This window comes from Phytophthora cinnamomi (assembly GCF_018691715.1).
Source record: "Phytophthora cinnamomi strain GKB4 chromosome Unknown Contig60, whole genome shotgun sequence".
Classification (NCBI taxonomy): domain Eukaryota; phylum Oomycota; class Peronosporomycetes; order Peronosporales; family Peronosporaceae; genus Phytophthora; species Phytophthora cinnamomi.
This window is the reverse complement of record NW_027150993.1, coordinates 945,510-958,722: the sequence shown is the minus strand read 5'-3', so window position 1 is coordinate 958,722 and position 13,213 is coordinate 945,510. Positions and strand designations below refer to the sequence as shown.

Below are 13,213 nucleotides of genomic sequence, written 5' to 3'. Positions count from 1 at the left end.
CTAATTCTTTCTAAACTGCCCGGCAATAGGTCAGCAACGTTAACGTGTGGTGTAGAATTTGCTGTTCATTTATTTATTCGTGGGCCAGCACTAGCGCAGCTCCAACCAACACTGCCCAGATGAACACCGACGCAGTAGCATAGATGTTGCCCGCATCAACCGCGAGCTCGCCGCGATCGATCTGGACCGTGAGCCTGTCATTCCCGTCTGCAAGACAACAAAGGACGAGTGGAAAGTGTATCTCGAAAGCGAAGACCAAGTGCTCAGCTCGACATGTTGTGAGTGGATCGGAGGCACGATCTACATCGTGGAGATACCGAGTAGTGCTTCACTCGTCAGCTCTAGGTCAGTTTGACGAGACAGCCCGGCTTCGTGTGGTGCATGCAGTACTATGGTTCATCGGACCTCGCAAACCACCCCGAGCTGCCCTGTAAGGACCGAGACGTGACGAGCACGTCAAGGCCCGCACATCTAAACTACAACATCCACTACGCAAAGACAAGTGGGTAAGTAAGGAACATGCACTAGGGTGCATGATCTCTGTCGTGTACATTTACTCTTGTATAGCGCACGTCAACCCACTTCAACTTGAAGTGGATTGACCAATCAGATTCATTCATTTTAGCACCGCCTTGGGCACTGGCCCAGACGGCCGGCCACAAGGCCTTAACCAACTAATATCACTTTGCAATTTACGTCCAACTACCTACACGTTTCCACATCGTGGTACATCTTCACTCGCGGCCTTCTACGTGTCAAGCCTTACATCTGGTAGCACTTACGGTCATTTTCGCCGGGCAAGTGGTCAGAAGATCTTCAATCGACCGACTCGACTCGCTACTTCGGCTGACTACTGCTACAGTATCCGGGTTAGGGTTACTGCTTTCGCACTTACTGCTACTCTACGTGTTCCCTGACTTAGCGGCATTAACGCTTTTCGCTAGCCGTAAAGTCTTGCATAATCGACATTAACGCTTTTCGCTAATCGATTACGCTAACTAGCCTCACGCTTATTGCTAACGGTTAGTTATCCGAAGGATTTGTACTAGTTTAACGCTTTTCGCTTCACTAGTCACCTTCCCGCACGTAAGCCTAGTATATTGCGGAAACCTTTGGCCTTGTATGACCAAGGTGAAAAACCAAAAAAGTAAAAACCTCAACTCAAACCCAGATCCTAATCTACAAGCAGTAGATCGACTTCGTATTAAGGGATTAAACTCAGTTAATCGCCTTGCAAGCTTAACTCAGCACTTACAGGACCAGGAGGAGAGTTTTCACTCTAAGTCCGAGCGTATACTTTATCGAGAAGCTTGCCGTATCCTAAGTTTACAAGTAGTGCGTATTCATAACACACTCACTACTGTATTCGACCGTGAACTTAAGGAGAGCTCGCGTAAAAGAGCACTTGAAGAGGCTCAACAGGAAGAGCTACTTGTTCAGGGTTTCGATCAGAAGAAATCCAATTACAAGGCAAAGCGCCAACGCTTGAATTAGCGCTAAATAGCGTTGTTTAAGTGTTGTTTTAAACTTTTTTCGCATTGTTTTAGTGTAATTGCACTTTGGCTCAGCCAATCAGTAGTTACCTAAACCCCAGCATCCGTATAATTCCGAATTTGAGAATCCGCGTAATTTTCAGTCGTTTCCTGAATTTTCGCGTAATTTTCGGGTAAGCTTTGGCGTAAGCTTCGGGTATTTTTCCAGTATATGCCTAAGCGTACTGCTCGTGAGTGGGACGAAGATCAGCAAAATCGTCGCATTCTCACCATTGAACAAGCCGTTCAACGCGCTTTCACAGTTCGTGCTGCTACCCATTTGCAGTACGAAGTTACTTGCTTGACGGAGCATCTCCGTGAAGTTTTCTTTCCGTTTTTCGAAACTCACCTCGACCGTGTTATCGAGCCTGGGTTTGGACTGTTTCTCTTCGAAACCGTCGACATCTTGAACACCTGTGCCAACCGCATCGACACCGAAGTTCGTGCTTTCGTTGATCGCGTTATCAGCATCAAGCGCGCCCGTTTCGAGTAGCTGTTGACAGTGTCGTTGTAGCTCTAGTTCTAGTAGCTAGCAGCTGTACATTCGTAGCGTAACTTTAATCAGCTTTTAGCTCAAGTTACACTATCATGACTTCGTTAAATCCTGGTGGATGGTCTGCTGACCGTCTGACACAGTCTGTGGTCGAAATGGTGCAGAAACAACAAGCACTAATCGACGTTTTGACTTCGCAACGCAAAGAGGTCAAAGTTGAAGGTATAAGCCTACCTCGCTTCTATGGAAACATGGGTGACTCAGTTGAATTGTACTTCGACCAAGTTATTCATTACTTTGAGGCGAAGAACATTGATTGGCAAGATGAGAATCAGAGTAAGCGCATCATTGCCATGATGACTGCCAATTTCAGAGGAAATGCTGCTGCATGGTACATGCTTTGCAGGGATTCCGTCAGTGATGTCCAAGATTTGATCCAGAAGCTCACGAAGGAATTCGTTCCTCCGGATCTTCAGGAGCGCCTTCGAGATCGATTGTACAGTCTCAAGCAAAAACGTTGTTCTAGCTTGGAGGACTACATCTCTCTGTTCCGCGTTGCTATCATGCAAGTCAAGGACATGAGTGAGCTTGACAAGATCACGTACTTCATTCGAGGTCTTGTTAGTCCCACGAAAGAAGAAGTTCAGTATCGTCGTTGCACGACGGTATCTGAGGCTCTCTCAGTTGCACTCGAGTATGACAGATCGCACTTTCGTGCTGGTCCGTTTCAGAAGAGTCGTTGGACACCTCCAAGATCTTTTGGCCGTTCCAACTCCACGTCATTCGCTCGTTCCAACACGGCTCCACAGCGTCCTACTGAGAATGAACCTGAGCCTATGGAAATCGACACTGGTCATGTGCATAACCCACGCCGTGACAATTATCGTCGCCCTGTTCAGAACAACAACCGTAACAGTGGCAACTCAAAGAAGTGTCGGTATTGTAAGAAGCCTGGTCACACGATTGAACAGTGCTTCAAGCTTCAAAATCGACAGAAGCACGGAACGAATAACAGCTATCAGTCTGACACTAAGCGTGGTCAGTTCGCTGTTCACACTTTGGCAGCAGAAAAGCCAGAGTCTGTTGAAGTTGTTGAGATAAATGATCTCAACGCTGCTACCATCCAGTCACTACCAGCTCCGAAGGAGTTGATTCGGAAGCCAGGTCTGTGTGAAGGCAAACGTGTCACCATTATGCTAGACACGGGAGCCACATGCAATGTCATTCGTCCTGGATTGGTGGATACTATTCCTGACACGATGATCTCTCAAGTCACCTTGTTTGACGGAAGCACAACGAAGAAACGTGCCGTTCACAAGGGCAAGGTCACTATTGAGATGGATGGCTATCGATTCAGAGACTTAGAGGTCCTGGAATGGTCTATGAGCCCTGAACACGATGTCATTCTCGGAAAACCTTGGTTTACCAAGTACCAACCAATTATTGATTGGCGTACTCATCACCTGCAGTTCAAACCGCAAGGAATGAAACCAGTGTTGCGCAAGGTAGAAGTATCTGGTGCTGAGTTCAAAGCTAAAGCCAAGCACCATGACTATGATGAGATTTACCGCGTCAAAGTTACTCCAGCTCAACCCGTCACGGAAGAACCACAAGAAATTGTGCCTCTCCTTGATGAGTTTGCTGACGTGTTTCCAGACGTTTTACCCGATGGGTTACCTCCTCATCGACGCGTGGAATTCGAGCTCGACATGAAGTCAGATGCTATGCCAAGCACACGCGCACCTTTTCGGCTCTCGAAGACAGAACAAGATGCCCTTGATCTGTTTGTCGAAGAAAAGTTGAAGAAAGGTTGGATCGAACTATCCGATTCGCCTTGGGTCTCCAACATCTTTGGTATCCCGAAGAAAGACCCGAAATCAGGGAAACAACTTTCTCGAGCTGAGTGGTTACGGTCGGGAAACGCCACGTTACCGATTCGTTGGGTGATTGATTATCGTTGGCTCAACTCGCAAACGATCATCGCCAGAATTCCACTCCCGAGAATTGACGAAACATTTGACAAGATGTATGGATGTATCATCTTCTCAGTCTTGGATCTCGCACAAGGTTACCATCAGATGAGGGTTGCCTTGAAAAGTCGTCAGTACACAGCGTTCCGCACTCATTCTGAGACCTACCAATGGTGTGTTGCGCCAATGGGTCTTGCTGGAATGCCAGGTGTCTGGTCACGTCTTATGCGTGTCCTACTAGGCAAATATCCGTTTATCGTGGTGTATCTGGATGACATTTGTGTATTTTCCAAGAACATGAAGGAGCATCTGCAGCATCTCCGCACGCTCTTCGAAGTGTTACGCAGAGAGAAGCTGTACTGTCATCGTTCGAAATGTCATTTTGGGCAGAATCAAGTTCAGTTTCTGGGTCACACCGTGTCAAGTCAAGGCATTGCGGTGGATTCCAAGAAAACTGAAGTGATCGCCAATTGGCCAATTCCAATGAACCAAAAGCAATTGCAAAGCTTTTTGGGTCTCGCAGGCTACTACCGTCGCTTCATTTACAACTACGCGACAATCGCCTTACCGTTTGGACCTCTAGTCAAGAAGGACCATACTTGGAATTGGAATGAAGAGCATGATATCGCCTTCAGCAAGCTGAAATCAGCATTGCAATCCGCCCCAGTCCTGACTTTACCGGATTTCTCTCTTCCGTTCATCGTGACAACCGATGCTTCAGGATATTGTGTTGGTGGAGTACTTTCGCAAAAGCACAACGGACATGATCATCCGTTAGCTTTCCTCTCCAAGAAGTTGGGTGTGCATGAACAAAATTGGCCTACCCATGAGAAGGAACTCTATGCAATTAAGCTGTCGCTGGAAAAATGGCGTCATTACCTCTATGGTCGTCATTTCGACATCTACACGGACAACAGTGCATGTCAGTGGTTGTTACACCACCCGAAGGTTTCCTCGAAGCTTGCACGCTTCTTGACCTTCTTTGCTCAGTTCGACTTCACCCTGCATCACCTGAAAGGATCAATGAATGTCGTAGCTGATGCACTGTCCCGTCCTCCGATGGATTCAACTCCGAATGCGTTGATATCACCACAATTGGATCCGCCGATTGTCTGCTCAATCAGTTTTCAGCATTGTGAGTCTGAAAGTGATAAACCGACATCGAGTTTTCGCGTAATTAGCGATCTACGCACAGTCAATGCTTCGCTATCGACTCCAGATAGTCAAATTGCGACTGTTCCAGCCTCACAGAGTGTTGCGCGTCCCGCTATCAATACAATCAGCTTTCATACGTGTACACCGCAGTGTGACAGTTTTGGATCACGCTACCGTGCACAGCAACATGATGGGGACTCCCAGAAGGTGAATACGACCATGATATCTGCAGCTCTCTCGCCTGTTGAATTTTCGGGGAGGAGATGACGGATGTTCCTGCTGGTCACATCGCCTTACATGATCTTTCCGATGGTCACCTCTACACTCCTGTTCAAGATGCAGAGATTGCCACATCGGTCGTGCAAATGCAACACGCAAGTTCGCTAGGATGGACTTCGAATCTCAAAGAAGAGTTCATCAAAGCCTACCGCACTGATCCTGGATTTCGTGACAAGTATCGTACTCCGCATGATCCATACGTACTCAAGGATCAATTGCTTTATGTGCAATTCACGGACGATAAGGAGTCCAAAATGATGAAACTTTGTGTCCCGAGATCGCAGCGCAATCGTCTAAGAACGAAGATTATTGAGCAATTTCATGATTCCAGTATTGCCGCGCACCCAGGAATTCGTCGTACGTACCTCCGTATCAAGCAATGGTACTACTGGGCGTCGCTTCATGAAGACGTTTCTGATTACGTGCAAAGTTGTGAAACATGCACACGTTGGAAGCACAGCAATGCCAAGAAGAATGGCAAGTTGATTCCAATTCCGATTCCAAAGGAATGTTGGGAAGTCGTCTCCATGGATTTCGTTACTGGATTGCCAGAATCAGATGGCTATGATGCTATCATGACCGTCGTGGACAAGTTGTCCAAGCGTCCGATCTACTGTCCCGTTCACACTACTGATGATGCCGAAGAAATCGCTCATTATTTCTTCGACAATGTCGTTCGGCATCATGGAGTGCCTGCAGTGATCATCAGTGATCGTGATCCCAAATTCACATCGCGTTTTTGGAAATCACTCGCGCAGGTCATGGGTGTACAATTGAATATGACAACGTCATATCGCGCTCAAGCTGACGGCCAAACCGAACGTCAAAACCTGGTACTAGAAGACGCACTTCGTTGCATGGTCTCGTATCATGGTGATGACTGGGCTGCCAAGTTGGGAACGATTGAGTATGCTCATGCCACGCTAGTCAGTGCCTCTACAGGACTTTCGCCATTTGAAGTAGACACAGGGCGTCAGGAACGCAATCCCTTCGGAACTTTTCCTACGCTGTCTACCACAGTTCAAGTACAACAAGGACTGTCTGAGTATGCAAATCGCTTCAAGGACGAACGTGACAAGATTATTGGCAAAGCCAAGGAGCACTTACTCAAGGCTCAAGCATCGCAAAAGAAGTACTATGATCAACACCGTAGCAATGTGTAATTCAAGGAAGGAGATTTGGTTATGCTGGATACACGCCGTATTCCACTCAAGCATGCTGCGAAAGACATTGACGTCAAACGTGCAAAGTTAGCCGCTCGTAAAGTTGGTCCGTTCGTTATCAAGCGCATGATCAACGACAACGCTGCTCGTCTGATTTTGCCACGCAGTATGAAGTCACTGAACCCTACTTTCAACGTAGACGTTCTCAGCCATTACGTCTCCAACCCGGACAAGTTTGAGACTCGTGTTCTTCCGAAAGCATCTCGCATCATCACGAATGAAGACACTGGAGAAGACCTCCACATTGTCGAGAAACTTCTACGCAAGCGTCAGTTCAATCGCAAGATTGAGTGGCTTGTCAAGTGGCATGGTCTCCCAGATCACGAATCTTCGTGGGAACTCGAGAAAGACATCAAGCACGTCTCTCACTGGAAAGTTCTCGTCGACGACTTCAAGCGCCGTCAACGTGAAGTCAAACCCGGGAGGATGTAAGGACCGAGACGTGACGAGCACGTCAAGGCCCGCACATCTAAACTACAACATCCACTACGCAAAGACAAGTGGGTAAGTAAGTAACATGCACTAGGGTGCATGATCTCTGTCGTGTACATTTACTCTTGTATAGCGCACGTCAACCCACTTCAACTTGAAGTGGATTGACCAATCAGATTCATTCATTTTAGCACCGCCTTGGGCACTGGCCCAGACGGCCGGCCACAAGGCCTTAACCAACTAATATCACTTTGCAATTTACGTCCAACTACCTACACGTTTCCACATCGCGGTACATCTTCACTCGCGGCCTTCTACGTGTCAAGCCTTACATGCCCGACTACCAACCTGACAACAGCTACGGACTTTTGCCCCGTGGGGTCCACGATTTTCAGTCTTGGTACACACTCGTGGTCGAGGTTGGGGAAACGCGAGGCTGGAGGAATAATGCAGGGATGCTGGACGGGAAGGCTCATGAGTGGTCCAGATCTCCAGAGTGCGATTCATCTTGTGCGTGGCGGTCGCAGATCGTTTGGCCAGCGCCGAGTACAAACTGTAAACGGTGGAGCGGGACGACCCGAATCGAGCGTGTCAATTGTCCGTGTGCGTGTGGCTGCTCCTCGGACGGTGGTGACGATGGATTCACGCGAACTGTTGGGACTACTGCGAGCGGCCAATATTCCTTCAATCACTGTAGGTGAGCAACTGCCGGATCCGTCCATCGGCGTCAACCTCTTCCAAGTGCTCGAGCGGGCCCGACGGAACTTCCCTCCTCTATCTTCCCCGCCAACTCCTGAAGTTAAGCGTGCCGTGCCCGCCTAATAAAGTAAGTGATAATGATGGTGAAAGGCCTTCTATTTGGGGGTTATTTTTTAACTATAGAAGCCTGGTATGCAGTAAGACGAGCAACCAATGTCGGGTTGTTTTGCTAGTTTTGCCGCTCTGAAGCCTTCCGGCTATCTTTGCGATGTAGCTCTGCGTAGGGTTGCTGTAACTTTTGTCGTAAAATACATAAGATTGCGTTGTGTTGGACTCATGCTTGGGTCTTGAAGCCCGTGGTAAGTGCTGGACGGTAGCTTAGGCAAATTTCAACTTACATAATCTGAAGTAACACAATTTCGCTAATCAAATATTTCGCTGCAAATCAATATTCGTTTTGACGGGTTTGAGGTAGTTCCCATCATATCTGCATTCGGCGACTTCAGCAGTCGAATGACCGACTCGGCCTCCGCATCCTTCCGGCTCATGGACGACCCTGACCACGTTTCCATTGTCGCGGTGGACGGCAGTTCGTCCACACCGACCTCGCGTGCGCCCAACTCGCGACCCCCAGTCAACGGCCGCGCTCGTCGCTCGTGGCGTCGATCTCCGTCCGAGATGTCGACCAGCTACCAGCCCGTGGACTGGGCGTCGGACGACGGCGTGCGCTTCGACGGCCTGCGGCTGCGTCGCACTGTGAGCGACAGTGTAGCCAGTTCCGCGACTGGTGATTTCGGCGGAGTGAAACCGTCGGCGGCGAGTGGTCCTTTTGCTCCTCGAGAAGGGTCCTTCTCGACGGCCGAAACAATTTCGACCCGTAAGAACGCCAAAGTGACGACGCCTATGCCGACGCTGCTGCACGGGAAGAATATCTTGCAGCTGATGGCGATTGGGTCCATCGAGACTATTGCCAGGGACTCGAACTCCGTGGACTGGTCCGACAGCCTCGGTGTGGTGGACGAGCCCGAGGACATGTCGTTCATGGACCCGCACTATGACCTCACGACGGCCAAGATGACCAAGTTGTTCTCGCTGTTTAACCCGGGAGGTTGGCTTTGTTGCTTATTATTCTATTGAGGTGGAAGGTGGCTCGTATTGATATGTTGGGTCTTATTTGATGTTTTGTTAGACAATGGAATGGTGTCGTACGAAGGCTTTCGTTGTGGCCTGGAGGCGATGGGGATTGCGTGTGACGACGACGAGCAGTTCCGAACTTTCATCGATAAGGTAGACGACGACAAGAGTGGAGGTATCACCTACGAGGAGTTTCTGTTCGCTATCCAGGAGATCAAGCTGGCGCAGCTTTTCAACAAGGATTTCCTGCGCAACATGCCGCCAGAGTATACCCATGTGAAGCGTGGGAAGGCAGGTCGCGCATTATTGGGATCGATTGAGTACTCACCTGACCGCATTCGTAGCGTGTATCCGATCGACCAAGTGCAGAAATTCATCTACTCGACTAAACCAGGATGGGCGTCCGTGCGGTGGATTAACGTCGAAGCGATTGATCCTTTGCTCATTCGACGTTTGTCGGTGCGATATCGGCTGCATCCGCTGGCTGTCGAGGACACGTTGGATGCAGACGTGGAACGGCCGAAGTATGAGGAATACGACGAGCACTCTTCGCTCATTCTGCAGACTGTTCACGCTCGGGATTTGGTCATGGTGAAGAAATACCAGAACATGTATCGCGCTTCGCTCTACGTGCAGGACGACGACGTATCGCCCTTTGAGAGTATGGGGAAGAAGGAGCTGGAGGAACGTTTGGACCAGCTCAAAATCGGCTGCGTAATGACTGCACCACAACAACTTAGCATGTATATCATGGACGACGTGCTGATCAGTGTCCAGGAAAATTCAACCACCCTCTGGCCGATGCTGAAGCAGCGACTGGATACGTCGTACTCCAAGGTGCGCCAGCACAGTACGGCGTTTCTGGTCTACACGATCGTAGACGTGTGTGTGGACGAGTTGACGCCCATCACGCACACGTTCGGCTCAAAATTGATCATGCTGGAGCGGTTGCTGAGCCTCGACCCGCGTTACTTTGACGTGGGCCGCCTCGCGAGCTGCTCCAACCAGATCAAGGGGCTCCAGGTTCTCTGCAAACCCATGAGCGAGGTAGTCATACAGCTCTCGGAATCCGAGGAGTTTGAGGGTGAAACGCTACGATACTTCCGCGACGTGCTGGATCATATCACTACCGTCGAGGAAGATTGCGAGCGACACTTGGATCGCTGCCGCAGTCTAATTGATGACTTCCACAACGCTCGAGCCGCGCAGCAGAACGACGTGAGCTACATCCTCGCGTTGGTGGCGGCCATTTTCCTGCCAGCCCAATTTTTGACTGGCCTCTACGGCATGAATTTCACCAATATGCCGGAACTCGAGTACCACAACGGGTACTACATCTGGTGGGGCGTCGTTCTCTTCATCGCGCTTGCCACGATCGCGTATTTCAAGTATTACAAGAGGTGGTTGTAAGTGAGGTGAGTCGGTCTTTATGGTTGTCTGTTGCACTAGGAAGTAAAATAGGGCAACCAGTGTATCAGGCATGGCTGGCAACTAAAGAACGGATCCTTCTTATGTGTTTTGTTGGTTTAACCACTACCTAGTTGTAGGCGCCCAGCTCATGGTTGCCGTTATTTCTTTCTTGACGGTGCAGTGACGCACAGATATTTAGCGATAGCCTGCTAGGCCACGCTCAAGGACGTCAAGAGATCAACGTCGAACGTCGGATCCGGAAATTGCTGGTGTGCGATCGGAGGATGTTGGTCTCTGACGGCAGGCCCAACAGCTTGCGCGGTCGGATGTCACCACCGTGTGAGGTCCAACCACGGGTACCGAGTGCGTCCCGCTTCACCGTGTACAGTTTGTACTTGGCACTCCCTAATAGATCCGTGACCGCGACGCACAGGATGAAACGCACCGCTGCAAATCTGGCCCACTCCCGAGCCTTCCAGTCAAGCTGTCCAGCAGCGTCCCCGTGGACCACGACGTATAAACTTGGACCCCATGAGGTAAACTTGGACCCCATGAGGTAAACTTGGAACCTATGAGCTCCCAACACACCGTAGGGCCAAAACTATATTGTCAGCTTCATAGTGGGGCAGCTCCGGGTGGTTTTGGATGCAGATCCAGCCTCAAACTTTCATGTACACCGAGAAGGCGCGAATGGGGGCTGGCTCACATTCGTGAGCCTCGGGCCTTCAATAGTCGAGAACGTCTACTTTTGCCCCAATTCCGTGCTTCTGACAAGTGGAGACGAAAGTTTGTCTACTGCGATGATGACGGATTCCAGACCCATATACAGCAACTCAGAGACGCTAACGTTGTTGTTGTTGGCGGCTCACGTGGACCGATTTGGTTGAAATATTTGCTTAATAATTGTTGTGGCGTAGATTTTGAGCTTCAGTAGGACATCCCTGCTAGATTTGTGCTGACCATATATATCCATAGGATACTGGAGCAAAACGAGAGCAGATTTTTACCCTAAAACACCGAAAGCTGATCTCATCCAGTACACCAACGAGCAGACTCCATGTGGTTCCACATTAGTTAAGGTCTTACGATAAAGTCTGCCGAGCCTCGTGGAGATACCGAGTGTAGCAACGGGGAAGCTATGGCCGGTTACGGGCCGGCTTCCAGGTAAAGTTTACAGGGCGAACCTTTTCCTCTACGCTACAACCGCGGCGTGGCATCGAGCGGTTGGCTGCCGACGCCGGCTAAACTTCGAGGATACTCGACTGGTGCGCTGATGCGATCCTCAAAAGTTGTCCTCAGTTGGAGACATATCACTTTGGGGGTACTAGATGCGAGACTCGATTTGAGCGAATAGCAAAAATACTCCGCTTCCTTCGTTCACTTGCGAGTGGGAGGATATCGCTGCTCTTGCAGACGGCACCAGTACTGTGACCAAATGTGTGCGACGGCTTCGAGTGCGCCTGCTGAATTGGCAACTTGGCGGGGGAAGCCACTCCGACAGCTACAATTGTTAGAGCTTCGGCACGCATGCGAAAGCACTTCTCCGGATTGTTGATGTAATTCGGAGCTTAGAGTATTTTAACGTCATTGTGCCCTTTGTTGACATGTCTACTCTTGTCGATGAATTCAACAAGCCCCATAGCACATCGCGACCAAACTCGTTCCGGAGACCAAGATGGCATTCCTTAGTGTGGTTAATGCCCGTCGAACGCCACTGGATGCGGACAAGAAGAGGAAGAGAATTCCTCCGCAAAAGCGATCTGCAAGTGGCCGTGGTGGCCAACTTTTTCACATACGTTGCTGCCCCGATTAACCGGGAAATGTATTTTGCGAACCTCGCACTGATGATTGGGAAGAAGAACACTTTCATTTGCGGATCTAGACGGCTGGGTATCGTCCGCATGCAAAGTAACTGGGGCTAAGATTTCCTGCTCTCCCTACCGTAAAACGGTACGGTAAATGCCTTGAAGTATCCCAGAGCACAAAACTTACTCTTACTGAACGCACCGTGCACGATTTGGTTGAAATTTGTTTTCTCTATGATATTATGCTGTTATCCCCCCCCTTCTCGAAAAATTAAATCAAATGCCTGGATCTTGTTGTGCACCTCAGCAACTATGTAGACTTTGGATTTCCAGAACTTGGAGACATTAAGGCTAGATATGGAGCTGGAATTCCCCTCGTGCCGGCAGCAGTCAAAGCGAATTGGGGATTTTCCGAGGAGGCGAAGGTGAAGGGGAAAATCATTTTTCCGCTGAGTGAAGGTCATCCCAGAACGTGAAGACCGAGCGTCCATGATGGCGGATTTAAAGACCATTCAATCACACGGGAAGTCGTGGAGAAAATGAAGCTGGTGCTGCGTGAGAACTTTTGGTTCTATCAACTGGCGCTTTGGCTCACTGTGCTCCATCGATTTTGTGAAGTTGATTGCACGTATTTGTGATAGCACACGACGCTCGTACGCGATCACGAATACAAAGAATCATGGTAAATGTGACATTATCGACGAAGGACCAAGCCAATACAGCCGGGTACAGCTAATTTCGAATGTGAATTGGAAGTATTGTGCTCCTGGTCATCAACAAACAGCGAAAAACTGTCTTGTCGCTTGGGAATGAAATGTGGCATATCAGCAGTGCTTAGTGTCCCAACAATGAATATGACCGAGAGACGAAACTGACACATGTAAGGAGTTGATCAGTCGGACCTGTTCCAAACTCGAGAAAATTGCCGCTATTTTTGTGAGCCTGTTTGCATTCGGACAGTCACAATGCAGTGCTCCTGCTCAGCTCGTGCGATACTTGATTAGCTGTGTTATTGGTTATCTAGACTTCTCGAAATGCAGAATTGGATACAAACTACCACTCCGTCTCAAAATCGATGTCC

The 13,213-nt window shown here is 49.3% G+C and overlaps 2 protein-coding genes across 2 annotated transcripts; both read left to right on the top strand.

Moving 5' to 3' along the window:
* Window positions 1-2,276: 2,276 nt before the first annotated feature.
* IUM83_14127 (Retroelement pol Polyprotein) lies at window positions 2,277-2,851 on the top strand (the record flags this gene model as incomplete). The annotated part of the gene is made up of 2 exons (XM_067938852.1): window positions 2,277-2,745; window positions 2,847-2,851. The coding sequence occupies 2 exons, from the start codon at window positions 2,277-2,279 to the stop codon at window positions 2,849-2,851; spliced, it is 474 nt and encodes a 157-aa protein (XP_067787533.1).
* Window positions 2,852-8,296: 5,445 nt separating this feature from the next.
* IUM83_14126 (CorA Metal Ion transporter (MIT) Family) lies at window positions 8,297-10,327 on the top strand (the record flags this gene model as incomplete). Its single annotated transcript, XM_067938851.1, has 2 exons — window positions 8,297-8,891; window positions 8,973-10,327. The coding sequence occupies 2 exons, from the start codon at window positions 8,297-8,299 to the stop codon at window positions 10,325-10,327; spliced, it is 1,950 nt and encodes a 649-aa protein (XP_067787428.1).
* Window positions 10,328-13,213: the final 2,886 nt, after the last annotated feature.